Here is a 16,428-nt window from a genome sequence, read left to right on the forward strand (position 1 = left end):
AGAGTATTCTGTGAAGATTCACAAAAAGTCACTAAAGAATAGTGCTGTCACCTTAAGTATGAACATGACAACTGAAAAGACAGATATTTTGAGGGAGAAAATCCCAAAGAACCCTACATTCCTATTTTCTCCCTAATTTCTTTTTTTTTTTTTTTCTTTTTTCATTTTTCTGAAGCTTGGAAACAGGGAGAGACAGTCAGACAGACTCCCGCATGCGCCCGACCGGGATCCACCCGGCACGCCCACCAGGGGCTATGCTCTGCCCACCAGGGGGCGATGCTCTGCCCATCCTGGGTGTCGCCATGTTGCGACCAGAGCCACTCTAGCGCCTGAGGCAGAGGCCACAGAACCATCCCCAGCGCTCGGGCCATCTTTGCTCCAATTCTCCCTAATTTCTTTAAATTCTTGCTGCACGTCAGAGGTTCAGTCAGACAAGGCAGTATGAGTGTGCCTAGCCCCAGGAAGACAGTGGAGCCCCCCCAATTCAGCAGAGAAAATCTGGGCCTCCTGTATGCATTAGTCCCATCAGGATACAGAAACCACACAGACATGTACTCAGGGGGACTTTTATTAATGCTAAAGGGGCAGTGAGAGCTGTGAAGAGCCCCTCAGGCAGAGGGAGAGCACCAGGTGGGAACAAACCTCAAAGAGGGTCCCCTCCCCAGCCCCCACCAGGATGGTGGTGTGTGAATGTGCATTTATTTATATAAAGCAAAAATAAAATGTTTAGAGTTGTATATCCATTCTTTTTCAGTAATAATCTGCACTAACCAACTATGAGTCCTGATCACTCAGAGCTGGAGGGAACTTAGAATGGCACAGTCAGCCCCAAAATCACTGGTGAGAGGTCCCGTTTCAAGCATGTGGTGAGCAGTCACCTGACAGGTCATCAGGAAAAGGTCATCATAGACTTTTTGCCTCCCAAGACCAAACAGATCCATGTGAGTTGGAGTTGCAGAGAGGTAGCGAGGTGAGTTAGGAACCTGCTTTCCCAGGGAAAGCTCTAACTTCTCAGGCTCCAGCAAAGAAGAACATCACAAAGGAGAGAAGCATCTGGATAATTTGTGCTTCAGAAGCATCAGAAGCAAATTTAAAAACCAAATAAAAGCAATTTATTGCAGCACAATTGCCAAGAACTCATAGAAATAAGTAAGAACACTTAACAGACCAGTAGAAAAGTCGGCAAAGCCTTGAATAGGTGATTACAGAAGAGGCACCATGACTTCTGGAAGCCCTGGGGAGTTCAACCTCTGGGAGGCGAGAGACACACAACATATGTGGCAAGACACAGTGCTTGCTTGCTAATGAACAGAAAACGATAAAGGTGACTATCAGAGCAGAGAATTGAGTAAGATAGACAAGCAATACTCTTCTCAGGATCACGGAAACTGGAATGACCTCTCTGGAAAGCAGTTGTATTGATACGTATGGAGACTCTTTAAATTGTCTTGCACAGTTTGAATCAGAAATTTTGCCCAAAGCAGATGACCTAAAATGCAGTCCATATTTTTTTCCTAATAATATGTGCTGAATACTACTTATAATAGTAAAAAATGGAAATAAATATTAGGATGGTTAAATTAATAATGTGTGTGTGTATATACATATATATGTGTGTGTATATATATATATATAATGGGTTGTTATGCACATATTAAAATTGTTTTTAAAGAAGTTATTTACAATAATACACGAGGAAATGATTATGATATAATACTAAGCCAAAAAGAGGGCATGAATTTGTTTTATATCAGTATTTTTTTAAAAAACAATCACAGAAGGACATGTAATGTTGATAGTGTGCTTGTGTGTGGGTAGGCTGATGAGTGTGGATATGGGGTGGTTCTGCCTGTTCTACTTTCTTAACTTAGAAAATATTCCCTAATTAGTAAAATCAGGTAAGAAACCTTAAAAGTTCAAAGATAGAAGAAACACACATTCTAGTCTATGGCAGATTTAACTTACTGCTGATGTCTCTGATTCTCAGCCCTGCTGAGACGTGGACATTGATGAGGCTCTAGGTGTGCAGAGTTGCATGTGGCAACCAGACCCTATGCCCTGAGCAGGGGCCAAGCGCACATTGAAGACCATCTGGTGGCTTGACCACTGCGCAGTTGTCATTCAGGATGCTGGTCAGTCTGCAGATATGTTCAGGTGCCTCTAGTGTGTGGTGGTAGGCTGCTGGGCAGACCACCTGGAGTTGGCCACCACAGGACCAGGGGAATAGACCCCACAGTGGGACAGTGAGGACCTGGTTCCATGGATACATGCAAAGAGCTCATCCCTCTGCTCAGGCCCCAGGAAGGTTGCCTGTCCCCCTCCCCAGGACAACCTAAGAGTGGGTAGCCTCCATGGAACAACAGGATGTGGAGGCTCAAGGGCCCAGGAAGGCTCAGATACAGTTTTCACATTAAATCCACAACCAGGATCCCTCTCTGGCTTTTCCAAAGGACCAGAAACGTTTTTTGTTTTGTTTTGTCTTTAGTTTTCTAAGTAGGAGAGTGAGTGATGCTGAGCTTTCTGGAATATTTTAATAATTGGTGTGATGCATCTATTATGACCGAAAATCTGGTAATGATCTTGAGAAATTCAGGTTCCTGGACTGCTTTGTGAAAGCCCATTGTAAAGCAGGACCCTGCATTTGTCGGTAGCAGCCAAACTGCAGCTCTTAAACAGTGATGCCCACAGACTGTCTTTTGAAATCAAAAACTTTGGTTCTAACCAAAGTTGATTTCTTCCTTGAAACACTTTGAAACCAGCAGTTGAAAGCCCCTGCTTTCAACAATCTGAGCACACCGTTTAGAGAAGATGTGATATGAGAGAAAGGATTACTCTTCACTACCTGCAGTTTTCTTGGTCCTAGAACTATTCAGAGCATGACAAGAAGATTCATAGTGTCTGTTTGGCAACAGTCTCCGGGGAGCCAAAAGGTTTACAGTCAAAACCATGGTGAGTTTGGCTCTCAGACTTGTGAATTTTACTGAAGCTAGGAAGAATGGTGTTCTTTCTCTACTTGTTCCCTTTTCAAACCCTTGATTCCACTTTGGAGTGATGTTGGGATAATTCAGTTGTTTGGGGTGTGTATATCATTAAGAAATCACAGTCAGAGCCTTCACAAGTTCAACCTGAAGAAGTTTTTTCTTATTTCATCTATACAGGGAGGAAAAAAGAAGCATTTTGACAAGAAAACACCTGTTCATCATAAAACAACTTAAACTACAAATAGAAGTAAACTACCTCAACAAAATAAAGGCTATCTATAAAAATACCCCAACTGATTTCACCCTCAATAGTGAAAAACTGAAAGGGTTTCCTCTAAGATCAAAAACAAAACAGGGGTGCCTGCTTTGTCCAATTTTATTCAACATAATAGTGGAAGTTCTAGCCAGAGCAGTTGGGCAGGCGAAAAAAATTAAAAGGTGTCCAATTCAGAATGGAAGAATGAATACTATTTATGTTTATAGATGATAGGGTCTTATATGTAGAAAACCCTAAATATTCCACACACAAAAATTATTGGAACTAATAACTTTAGCAAAGTTGCAGGATACACAGTCAACACACACAAATCAGTGTTTTCTATATACTAGCAATCTGAAAAGTAAACTAAAAAATTTTCGTTTACAGTAGCATCCCAAGAATAAACTATCTAGGAATAAATTTAAAACAAGGAGGTGAAAGACTGGTACACTGAAAACTACAAAACATTGCTGAAAGAAATGAAAGAAGATCTAAAAATGGAAAGTTATCTTGTCTTCATGGATTGGAAGATTTAAAATTGTTAAGATGTCAGTACTACCCAAAGTTATCTACAGATTCAGTGCAATCTCTATCAAAATCTCAACAATATTTTTTGAAGAATAGAAAAGTATATCCTAAAATTTATGGAATTTCAAGGGAACTCAAGTAGCCATAATAATCTTGAAGAACAAAATTTGAGGACTCATACTTTCTGAGTTCAAACCTCCTTACAAAGTTACAGAATCAAAACACTGTGGTACTGCCATCAAAACAAACATATAGACCAATGGAATAGGATAGCCCAGAATTAAACCTGTTATGTAAGGTCTAATGATTTTGACAGGAGTACCTAGAACATTCAGTGGGTGAAGACAGCATTTTCCGCAAATGGTGCTGGCAAAACTGGAAACCCACATGCAGAAGAATGAGGTTAAACCCCTTAATCTAATATCATTTTCAAAAATAACTCAAAATGGATCAAAGACCTAAAAAAGGCAAGAGTCTTTACAAAACTCAGAATAAAACTTGGGGAAAGCTTTATGACATTGAATTTTACAGTAATTTTCCTACAAATGACACCAAAAGCATAGGCAACAATACAAAAAAATTTAGACTGCATCAAAATTTCAACAGAGCAAAACACCGCAGAATGGGAGAAAATATTTGTAAATTACATATCTGATAAGGAATTAAATCCAGACTATATGAAGAGTTCCATGAATCACAACATCAGAAGCAAAAAACAACCCAATTCAGAAATGGGCAAGGACTTGAATAGGCATTTCTCTAAAGAAGATGTACAAATGACCAATAAGCAGATGAAAAGATGTTCAACCCTACTAATCATAAGAGAAATGCAAATCAGAACCACAATTAGATACCACTTTGCATCAATTAGGATGGCTATTAAAAACAAAACATGGCCTGACCAGGCAGTGGCGCGGAGGATAGAGTGTTGGACTGGGATGCGTAGGACCCAGGTTCGAGACCTGGAGGTCGCCAGTTTGAGCGCGGGTTCATCTGGTTTGAGCAAAGCTCACCAGCTTGGACCCAACGTCGCTGGTTTGAGCAAGGGGTTACTCAGTCTGCTGTAGCTCCATGGTCAAGGCACATACAAGAAAGCAATCGATGGACAACTAAGATGTCGCAACGAAAAACTAATGATTGATACTTCTCATCTCTCCGTTCCTGTCTGTCTGTCCCTATCTATCCCTCTTTCTGACTCTCTCTGTAAAAAAATTAAAAAACAAAACATGAAGTGTTGTCAAGGGTGTGGAGAATTTGGAATCCTCAGGCACTGTTGGTAGGAGTGTAAGATGGTACAGCTGCTATAGAAAACAGTCTGGTGGGTCCTCAAAAAAAGTAAACAGAATTATCACATTAAAAAATTCCTCTATGGGTGTATGTCTGAAAGAATTGAAGACAGAGATTATAGTAAATACTTGTACACCCATAACAGTATTGTTCCAATAGCCAAAAGGTAGAAACAACTCAAGTGTCTATCAATATGAATGGATAAACAAAATGTGGGACAGGTATACAGTGGATTATTCAGCATTAAAAAGAAAAGAAATTCTGACACATGCTACAATATGGATGAACCTTGAGCATGAGTGAACAATCTGGTCATAAAAAGAAACTGTGTGTGTGTGATTCCACTTATATGAAGTTCCCAGAGGAGTCAAAATCACAGACAGAATATAGAATGGTGGTCCCCACGGGCTGGGGGACAGGGATGGGTGTTACAGTTTAATGGGTAGGGTTCCAGGTTGGGACGATGAAAAAGTTACAGAGATGGATGGTGGTGACAGTGCACAACAGTGTGAATGTTTCTAATGCCATTGAGCCATACTCCTAAAAATGGATAAAATGGTAGGTTTTATTATGTGTATTTTGTCACAATAAAGGAAGAAGCTGCTTCTCCACGTTGTTTTTGACTGCCCTCCTGCTCTAGGCTTGTGCATTGGACTTAACTTGGACTAGTTTCCTTCTACAGCAGACAAATCAATCTGTACTGAGAACAGCGTTAGTCTTGCCCCAGGTTTAATAGTTAGAGATGTGGACCCCTGGACGTGGGGCAAAAGATGCCAAAGACTCCAACTTGCTCCCACTTGTGTTTCCTAGCACAGAGCAAAACCCAGTGGTAATTCCAAGGATAGGTAACTGTTTTTTAAATGGTCATTTGTGCATTCCATATCAGATCAGCTCTTCAGTAGAGAATGTCCTGGACCCAAATACTGTGCTGTGACAGGCAGTTACATCACTCAAGAGGGGCCCTTGGTGTTGTCTTGTGGGCACATCTTGGGTGAGGTCCCTGTGGACTAGCAGATGCCTTTCTTTAATGGGGTGAAATGTGCAGGGAAGGGTGGAGATGACCAACCTGGGGACATGCATTTCCTCAGGCCCCAGGCCCCATGCATAGCATTTGGGGAGGTGCTGCGGAGTCACTTCATGAATTATGTACTCACTGATGTAAGGAACATTCACAGAGATTTTAAAAATCATATGAAGTGATGCTGGAGTGGACAGTGCAGCTGAGGAGCTCAGCACACTCTCTAGAGAGCTCCCGGGCCTGAATATATATAAATATTTTCCCCTCTGAAGTAGAAAGTTAGTTTCTATTTGTATTCCTGCATTGTTTTTAATCCACGTAATTTTCTGAAATCAGAACTATTTTCTGCCGGCAATGGGATCCAACACAGGAACAGGGGCTGAAGGTGACCACTGGATCTGGTGAGCATAGGCTCAGCAGGGAGGAGGGTTGGAGTTGGACTGCAGTGAACTGAGGAGGGCTGGACAATGCAGAAATGAGAGCGAGTGTGGCCACGGGAGGATATGACAGGGATCTGGGAGGCTGTGCATGTTTTATGGAGGAGAGTTGAGCATGCTTACAGCTGATGGGAGAGGCCAAAGATTCAGGAGGGAAGGAGAGAGGTACACGGTAGAGCCCAATGCCTACGCAAGCAGAAGGAGCACCCAGTGTGTCATCTCTACTGCTCAGACCAGACACGACCAAACTGTGGTTATGACCTCAGAGTAGAAAAGTGGAGATGAACAGAGAGAGAATAGAATTTTCTGATGATAAATTCTCTCATTTTTTCTGTATCTGTGAATGTTTTTATTTCTCCTTCATATTTGAAGGATAGCTTTGATGGGTATAGTATTCGTGGCTGAAAGTTCCTCTCTTTCAGGACTTTAAACATTGAGGTCCACTCTCTTCTAACTTGTAGAGTTTCTGTTGAGAAGTCTGATGATAATCTAATGGGCCTTCCTTTATATGTTGTATTCTTCTTTTCCCTGGATGCCTTGAAAATTTTTTCTTTGTCATTGGTTTGTGCCAATTTCATTATGTGCCTTGGAGTAGGTTTGTTGGGGTTAAGAAAACTCGGAGTTCTGTTTGCTTCTTGAATTTGAGGCTTTAATTCTTTCCACAGGCTTGGGAAGTTCTCATCTATTATTTGTTTGAATATGTTCTCCATTCCATTTTCTCTCTCTTCTCCCTCTGATATACCTATTATTCTTATGTTATTCTTTTTGATGGAGTCAGACAATTCCTGTAGGGCTTTCTCATTTTTTTTTTTTTAATTTTTGAGTTTCTTTTTTCTTCTCTCTGTTGTGCCTCAAGTTGCTTGTCTTCTATTTCACTAATCCTACCTTCTCTCTGGCCTGTTCTGTTAGCTAAGCTGTTACCTCGTGAATTGAGTTCATTTTTTTTTTTTTAGCGCCTAAGGCAGAGGCCCTGGAGCCATCCTTAACTCCTGGGGCCAACTCAGATCCTATGGCTGCAGGAGGGAAGGAGAAGAGAGAGAGATAGGAGAGAGAGGAGGAAGAGTGCAGAAGCAGATGGGTACTTCTCTTGTGTGCCTTGACCAGGAATTGAACTCAGGACAGCCACACACCAGGCCAATGCTCTACCACTGAGCCAATTAGCCAGTGCCTCAAAGTAGTTTTTTAAGCCAGTTTTTTTTGGTTATATTAGTAATAGTAATAGATCAAATTCCTACATAGCAAAGAAAGTGAATAAACTACTGTGTGTAACAGCATTGATGACTGGGCAAGCCCACGGTTCTGAACTGGCAACCTGAGCATTCCAGGTCGACAGTCTGTCCACTGCGCCACCACAGGTCAGGCCTGTATCTCTTAATATTTAATTTAAGACACTTTAAATGCCTTACCAGGTGGTGGTGCAATGGATAGAGCATCGTACTGAGATGTGAAGGACCCAGGTTCGAGATCCTGAGGTCGCCAGCTTGAGCGCAGGCTCATCTGGTTTGAGCAAAAAGCTCACCAGCTTGGACCCAAAGTCGCTGGCTCGAGCAAGGAGTTACTCAGTCTGCTGAAGGCCTGCAGTCAAGGCACATATGAGAAAGCAATCAATGAACAACTAAGGTGTCACAAGAAAAAACTGATGATTGATGCTTCTCATCTCTCTCCATTCCTGTCTCTCTGTCCCTGTCTGTCCCTCTCTCTGACTCTCTCTCTCTCTGTCCCTGTAAAAAAAAAAAAAAGAATTTCAGTGTTGATTGAAAAACAAGTCAGAAGAAAGAATACAGACTCCATTTCTGTAAAATTCAGATACTTGCAAAACTACACTGCTCATAAAAATTAGGGGATATTTCAAAATGAATTTGAAAGCGATAAAAAAAAGCATTTGATTTTTTTTAACAAGAACATCAGAAAAGCAAATGGCAAGTCAAAGTTGTTTGGTTATGCAGATGAGATGCAAAACCAACTTTTATTTCATTGGTGAAAATGCACTATACAAAAGGCTGAAAATACTGGAGTATCTGCATGTTCCCTGATTTTGAAATATCCCCTAATTTTTGTAAGCATTATAACATATTGTGTAGGGATTCAAATGTGAATATAGAGAAAAGGAAGGGACAATTAACAGATTTAGGGAAGCGTCTAGCTCTGAGAGGAGATGGGTGTGCAGGAGATGGCAAAGATAGTGTACATTCTTTTCCTTAAACTGCTGAATCATGATATTTTATATCCTGTATAATACATATAAGCATTTTTAATATTTTTTATTTTTTCTTATTTATTGATTTTAGGGAGAGGAGAGAGAGAAAGGGATAGGAGAAGAGTGGGAAGCATCAACTAGCAATTGCTTCTCACATGTGCCTGACTGGGCAAGCCCATGGTTTTGAACTGGTGACCTGAGCATTCCAGGTCGATAGTCTATCCACTGCGCCACCACAGATCAGACCTGTATCTCTTAATATTTAATTTAAAAAACTTTAAACACCTGACCAGGTGGTGGCATAGTGGATAGACTGTCGACCTGGTACACTGAGGACCCAGGTTCGAAACTCCAAGGTTGTTGGTTTGAGTGGAGGCTCACTAGCTTGAGCACAGGGTCGCCAGCTTGAGTGTGGAATCATAGACATAACCCCATGGTCACTTGCCTGAGCCCAAAGGTCACTGACTTAAGCAAGGGGGTCACTGGCTCAGCTGGAACCCCCCAGGTCAAGGCACTTACGAGAAAGCAATCAACAAACAACTAAAGTGCTGCAACACAAGTTGATGCTTCTCATCGCTCTCCCTTCCTGTCTGTCCCTGTCTGTGTCTTTCTCGATTTAAAGAAAAAAACAGAAAACCTTTAAACAATTTCTTATCACTGTTGAAAGCAAATAAGTTTCTCACAAGGATGGGAAAATGCCTGCCTCTCCCACAAGACATAGCAGAAGTAGCTCAGACCGGCTGATCTTTGCATCACCCTCCTTTCTGACAGGGCAGTTGGGAGTCATGTGTGGGGTGGGAGGTTCTCAATGGATTGGAGTCTGAGAAGAGACCATTGGCCAGAGGCCAAACGCTATGTCACAGGCATGACTGGCTCCCCGCCTTGGCAGGGCAGCCCAGCGCCTGCTCCTGTGGGGCCAGTTGTCTTCACCTCAGCCTCGGAGCTTCCTGTCTATGGCCCATTGGGTGGTGAGAGCGAACCCAGGATGTGGATAGGAGAGCTAAACAGTTTTCATGCTAGGAGGGGAATCGACAGGACTGTGGTGTGAGGGTTGCACGATCATGGGCCACTAAGGAATAGTCCACCCACAAGTTCCACTCTTATCCTGCTCAGGCCCTCCAAAAGGGGTCACCTTGGTTGGCCTTGGTTCTAGAAGTTTCTGTCATTCTGGGGCTCAAACCACTGACCCCCAGCTGCACACCATTAGGCCATTGGGTTCCTAGCAAGTTGCCAGGCTGGAGATCTCGCTGTTGCTGACTGTGGGGCTGGACAGTGTCCCAGATCTTCATGTCCAGTGTGGGGAGGTTGCTGACTACTCACCACATCTGTGCCTCCCACGCCAGGGGGCACGGGCTCACCCTAGGTGCCTGGGAATAACCACGCTCTCTGACCTGCTTTAAGGCCTCAGATTCACAAGAGCATCTGAAATCCTGGCTGGGCTCCAGGCCCAGGAATGTTCATGGTATTTTTATCTGTCAGAGTAAAGTTCAGGGGAAGTTGGGATCCAGCAGTGACGTGATCTATATGTAGAATTTCTGGCAGCTCAGGAAATGCTGATGCAGTCGTGTTATATGAGAAATCAAGCTGCACAGCTATACTAGTGATGTACAACACATCATCTCAGCCATTAAAAATGTACAGAAAAAGTAATGAAGTGAAATACAAAAGGGTCCACAGTGCTGACCTGGGGGTTGGTGTTGGGATTAGTTTGCTCCTTTTTTTTTTTTTCTGGATTTACCAGCTTCTGCAATGCACAAGTATTATTTTTTCAACCTGAAAATCTTAATTTTTAATTAAATGTGGCCACAGGTGTGAGAGCGCCTGGTAGGTGCCCAGTAATTACCAGCTGCGTCCGCTGCAGAGACTGCTGTGCTGTGCTGCCCTCCTCGCTGGCCGTCCACCACAGCTCCTTGTCCGGCCTGTCCACTCCTCCTTTCCGTGAAACGTGCTTGTGTGCAGAGCTCACAAGTCAGCAGGGACATAGCTAATGGGCCTTCACGCTTAAGAACACCCCGATATTCCCCATCTCCCCTCTCCCCATTTCCTCCCTCCCCATCTCCTCCCTCCCCATCTCTCCCCCCTCCCTAACTCCCCTCCCCATTTTCCCCCTCTCCATCCCTCCCCCCTCCCTAGCTCCCCTCCCCATCTCCCCCCTCCCTAACTCCCCTCCCCATTTTCCCCCTCTCCATCTCTCCCCCCTCCCTAACTCCCCTCCCCATTTTCCCCCTCTCCATCCCTCCCCCCTCCCTAGCTCCCCTCCCCATCTCCCCCCTCTCCATCCCTCCCTTCTACATCTCCCCCTTCTCCATCTCTCCCCCTCCCCATCTCTCCTTAAAAAAAAAGTAAAAAAAAAAGAACACCCTGATATATTTGAGGCACAGTTTTCAAAGTAAACTCCAGATATATGAATATTAAATATTTTTTAAACCTCAACTCTTAGGAAAATTAAGTAAAGTAAATGTGAAAGGCAACCTCTTTTTTTGTGTGGCAGAGACAGGAGAGAGAGAGGGACAGATAGGGACAGACAGACAGGAAGGAAGACAGATGAGAAACATCAGTTCTTTGTTGTGGCTCCTTAGTTGTACATTGATTGATTTCTCATATGTGCCTTGACCAGGGGGCTACAGCAGACCTAGTGACCCCTTGCTCGAGCCAGTGACCTTGGTTTCAAGCTGATGAGCCTTGCTCAAACCCGATGAGCCTGCGCTCAAGCTGGAGACCTCGGGGTCTCAAACACGGGTTCTCCGTGTCCCAGTCCAACACTCTATCTACTGCGTCACCATCTGGTCAGGCAGCCTCTTTTTTTCTCCTATTTTTTAGAGACAGAGACAGAAGGAAGGGAGTTGAGAAGCATCAATTTGTAGTTGTGGCACCAGTTATTCATTGATTGATTTTCATACGTGCCTTGACTGGGGGGCTCTAGCTGAGCCAGTGACCCCTTGCTCAGCCCAGCAACCTTGGGCTTCAAGCCAGTGAACCCTTGCTCAGCCCAGTGACCTTGGGCTTCAAGCCAGTGACCTTTGGGGCTCAAGCCAGCAATCATGGGGCCATATCTATAATCCCACGTTAAAGCTGGAGACCCGCACTCAAGTTAATGAGCCCACGCGCAAGTTCAATGAGCAGTCACTTAAGCCAGCAACCTCCAGGGTTTTTTTTTTTTTTTTCTGAAGCTGGAAATGGGGAGAGACAGTCAGACAGACTCCCGCATGCGCCCGACCGGGATCCACCTGGCACGCCCACCAGGGGCGACGCTCTGCCCACCAGGGGGCGATGCTCTGCCCCTCCGGGGCGTCGCTCTGCCTCGACCAGAGCCACTCTAGCGCCTGGGGCAGAGGCCAAGGAGCCATCCCCAGCGCCTGGGCCTCTTTGCTCCAATGGAGCCTTGGCTGCGGGAGGGGAAGAGAGAGACAGAGAGGAAGGGGGTGGGTGGAGAAGCAAATGGGCGCTTCTCCTATGTGCCCTGGCCGGGAATCGAACCCGGGTCCCCCGCACGCCTGGCCGACGCTCTACCGCTGAGCCAACTGGCCAGGGCCAACCTCCAGGTTTTGAACCTGGGTCCTCAGTGTCCCAGGTTAATGCCCTATCCACTGCACCACCATCTGGTCAGGTAAAAGGCAGCTTTTGATAAAATACCACATTCTACATTTTTTTTTGTATTTTTCCAAAGCCAGAAACGGGGAGGCGGTCAGACTCCCGCATGCGCCAGACCGGGATCTACCTGGCATGCCCACAAGGGTGGGGGGGGCAATGCTCTGCTCATCCGGGGCATCGCTCTGTTGCGACCAGAGCCGTCTTAGCGCCTGAGGCAGAGGCCAAGGAGCCATCCCCAGCGCCCGGGCCATCTTTGCTCCAATGGAGCCTCGGCTGCGGGAGGGGAAGAGAGAGACAGAGAGGAAGGAGAGGGGGAGGGGTAGAGAAGCAGATGGGCACTTCTCCTGTGTGCCCTGGCCGGGAATCAAACCCGGGACTCCTGCACGCCAGGCCGATGCTCTACCACTGAGCCAACCGGCCAGGGCTAGAAAATGGTCAAGTTTTTAAAGAAAAAAACCCACAGGAACTCAGGCAAAAACAAAACAGCAAATTCATAAAGGAGCAAAAATGCATATAGAAAACAAACATCAAAAAAGGGTTGACTTCACTATTACAACAATATTCCACAGAATACACACCAGTTTAGAATATGATTTATTAAGGAAAGCCCCGTGCTACTGAATCTTGACACACCTGTCACAGTGACACTGCTGGCCGTCTCTGATGGCAAATTGGTCATAGTGCCAAGAATCATAAAAGATGATCATACCCTTTGATCCTGTAACCCCGATCCCAGCAATGTATCCTTAAATCATTTAAAAGAAAAAGAAACGGTATTATGAAAATGTTGCTTACATTTATTGTTTATAATAGAAAATTTTTTTAAAAAAGTTAGAAGCACTGTAGGTTTACCACAATAGAGGAACAGTTAAGTAGCCATCAAGGTGGTAACTATGAGAAAGTGACATAAAGAAATGTTTGCTGGGCCCTGGCCGGTTGGCTCAGTGGTAGTGTCGGCCTGGCGTGCAAGGGGTCCCGGGTTCGATTCCTGGCCAGGGCACACAGGAGAAGCTCCCATCTGCTTCTCCACCCCTCCCCCTCTCCTTCCTCTCTGTCTCTCTCTTCCCCTCCCGCAGCTGAGGCTCCATTGGAGCAAAGATGGCCCAGGCGCTGGGGATGGCTCCTTGGCCTCTGCCCCAGGCGCCAGAGTGGCTCTGGTCGCAACAGAGCGACGCCCCGGAGGGGCAGAGCATCGCCCCCTGGTGGGCGTGCCGGGTGGATCCCGGTCGGGCGCATGTGGGAGTCTGTCTGACTGTCTCTCCCCGTTTCTAGCTTCGGAAAAAAAAAAAGAAAGAAAGAAATGTTTGCTAAGGCAGACAAGAATGCCAAGTTGTATCTACGTCATTGTTACAGTTCAAAAAATTTATTTTCTGTATGGATAAAAGCAAATCCATATAGATCTTAAAATCTCTTAAGATATAATAGGTTGAGATTTTTAAAATTTTCTTTTTCTTCTATTTTTATAATGTGTGCAGTAAGTCATTGCTGGGATGGGGAAAAGTAAGTTACAAAGTGAAAAATATTGGAACTAAACTCGTACTGTAAAATGTTGTTGTTTCATGTTAGAATGTGTAGCTACAGCTTCTGACATGTCAGGTCCCACCCTTTGTTTCCTAACTGCCGGACCTTTCATGCCCTGTGAAGATGCAGCCCGTGTTTGACTGTGTCTCCTCTGTCCTGAAGTCAAAATCTTTTCTATAGCAAGTTCTTTCCAAAGAGTGACTAAGAACTCTCCCCATAACCCACAGCTTGACTGTAAACTTCATTGTCTCCTCAGTAAGTAGAAACTGCCCATTGCGTTAGGTGGGAGTTTGCGGTCGATACTATTGTTGACCTGCCCAGATCCCACATTTCATCACTGTGCCCTCACTCTGTGATTCCAGAGGCCATGTTCTTTGAGGGGAGGTGCCCATGGGTGCCCAGAAGCCCCTAGAAGTTAGATGGAGGGCAAGGGTTGGGGAGGGGAGAGTGTGGAAGACCCGGTGGGGATAACCCCTAGGAGTCACTCCCTGCTGAGTCCCCTTTGGCTCTAGCTGTATGAGACTGCCTGGGCTGGCTACCTCCCACCCTGTGCTGTGCTGTGCTGTCCTACCTACAGCCTCCTAGAAGGAGCTGCAAACGTGTGGTTTTGACTAACTTCACTGAATTGAGAAGCCCTCGGTTTTCAGTCCTAATGATTTGTTTGGTGTTCTGAGGTGCAGGGGGGCTGTTGCTCACTCTCTCTGCTGGATGGAGATGGGGTATAAGAACAGGTTTCATGCCAGCTGCTAATCCCCCTCCTTTTCCTGTCGCAGGCCAGGTACACAGGCCGCATCTTCTTCCACGAAGGCTGGCCACTGTGCATCCACGGGAAGGTGGTGGTGCAGTTGGCGTCCCTCCGCGGAGTCAGGCTCAGGCCCGGGGACTTCTACCTGCAGGTCACATCCGTGGGGAAGCAGTCGGCCAGACTGGTCTTAAAATGCCTCTCTCGGCTGGGACGAGGCTTAGAGGAAGTCGCTGTGCCTGAGGCCATGTACGGCTGTGTCTTCACAGGAGAATTTCTGGAGCGGGTGAACAGAGAGCGCAACACTGTCCTCTTGAAAAATTGCTTGCTGACCTCAGGCTCTGCTGTCTACCGCACCCCATGGAGCAACGTCACAGTCCCTGTGTTTGTACCCAGCGGCGGAAGAATCCTGCCCAGTGGCTCCAGCTGTCCTGGGTCTGAGCAGCCTACAGGCAGCACCTTGGAGGCTCTGGCCCCAGCACCAGCCATGGCCAGCCCCTGTCCACAAGGGAGCACCTCTTCCAGCGACACTGCAGCCCAGCCTCACTGTGGTGGACATCCCGGCAGTGTCCAGCCAAGCCGCCTTCCTTCAGTGTGCAGAAACCCCAGGACCCTGCCCAGGAGCTCTGACGTCAGTCTGTGGGAGGTCCCTGAGAGCCCCCAAGGACTGGGAGGGAGGCTGGACCCTGTGGACACGCAGGATGGCCCCCAGGCCTTCACCTCTCCTGAGGACGCAGGCAGCCCTGAGGTCCCTGCCAGCATGGAGACCAGACGCTGGTTCAGGAAGTCCTACATGGAGGCTCTTCGGAACCCCATGCCCCTGGGCTCCAGCTCCGAGGAGTCCCTTGTGGAGGAGACCTGTGGCACCCAGAGCAAGAGGGCTGGAGCAGCAGCCAGCCTGACCCAGAAGGAAAACCCCAGCCCCCAGGGAGACCCCCAGGGGATCCGGAGTCAAGAAAGCTGTCCAGGAGCGGCTGGGAGGACCCTTACCAGGAGGTCTCGGTCCTGGGACAGGTCCCTTAGGAGCATCCGAGATGATGTCCGGCAGACCTCTCCCCATTCAGCCAGCACTGGGTCTGGAGGTCTCTTAGGAGGACAAGCTGTGGGCACCAGAAACTTGGGCTCTAGCCATCCGTCTGGCTGCACCAAAGAAAAAGGTAAATATTTCCTCTCCAAAAGCCGAGGTTTCTTCTACCCGTGAGGAGGTGGGAAGTTGATTACCTCTCCCCTACCTTCTCCCCTCCCCTTTGTCCCTCATCTTCCTCTCCTCCCCCCGCCCGCCCTGTCCCAATTGGTCTAGTCTCGGTTTAGTAGAAGCCTGTCTCCATATCCATATTGACTGTTGAAAATAATGATCACATGTGTCCCTTCCCTGTGATTGCTACACGAAGTACAGTACTGCAACGCACGGTGGCTTAGAACAACAGAAGTTTATCCTTCAGAGTCTGGAGGCCAGAAGTCTGAGGTCATAGTGCCACAGGCTCTTCCCGCCTCTTCAGTGGCTGGGGGCTTCAGCATTCCTGGGCTTGTGGCCGCATGCTCTTCTCCCTGTCTCTCCACGCCTCAAACCTTTCTCTCCTTTCTCTCAGTAGGACACCTGGTGTTGGATTTCAGGCCCACCCTAACCTTGATGTATTCACATCTGCCAAGACCCTTGTCCAGATAAGGTCACATTCACTGGTTCTGGGAGTGGACACATCCTTTTGTAGTCACTGTACACCCCAACATTGTATTAATACTCGTCATATTGGTAAATCAGATGTGATCTTCATTTTTAAATGACACCATGTCGATGACTTTATGATCCTTAGTTCACACACCTGAAGGCCCTTAGTGAGTCTCCAGTCGTCCGTTCCCGGAGTGCTTT

At 46.3% G+C, this 16,428-nt stretch overlaps 1 protein-coding gene across 2 annotated transcripts in view; it reads left to right on the plus strand.

Annotated features, from left to right (window-relative positions):
- The window catches only part of PLEKHG4B (pleckstrin homology and RhoGEF domain containing G4B), a 95,595-nt gene that overhangs the window by 41,244 nt on the left and 37,923 nt on the right, over positions 1–16,428 (plus strand). For both annotated transcript variants that reach the window (XM_066242972.1, XM_066242981.1), the window contains exon 3: positions 14,593–15,718. In XM_066242972.1, coding sequence (XP_066099069.1) covers positions 14,593–15,718 — 1,126 coding nt within the window. The remainder of the gene's footprint in view (positions 1–14,592; positions 15,719–16,428) is intronic.

The sequence above is a fragment of the Saccopteryx bilineata genome, chromosome 1 (genome assembly GCF_036850765.1).
Source record: "Saccopteryx bilineata isolate mSacBil1 chromosome 1, mSacBil1_pri_phased_curated, whole genome shotgun sequence".
Classification (NCBI taxonomy): Eukaryota; Metazoa; Chordata; class Mammalia; order Chiroptera; family Emballonuridae; genus Saccopteryx; species Saccopteryx bilineata.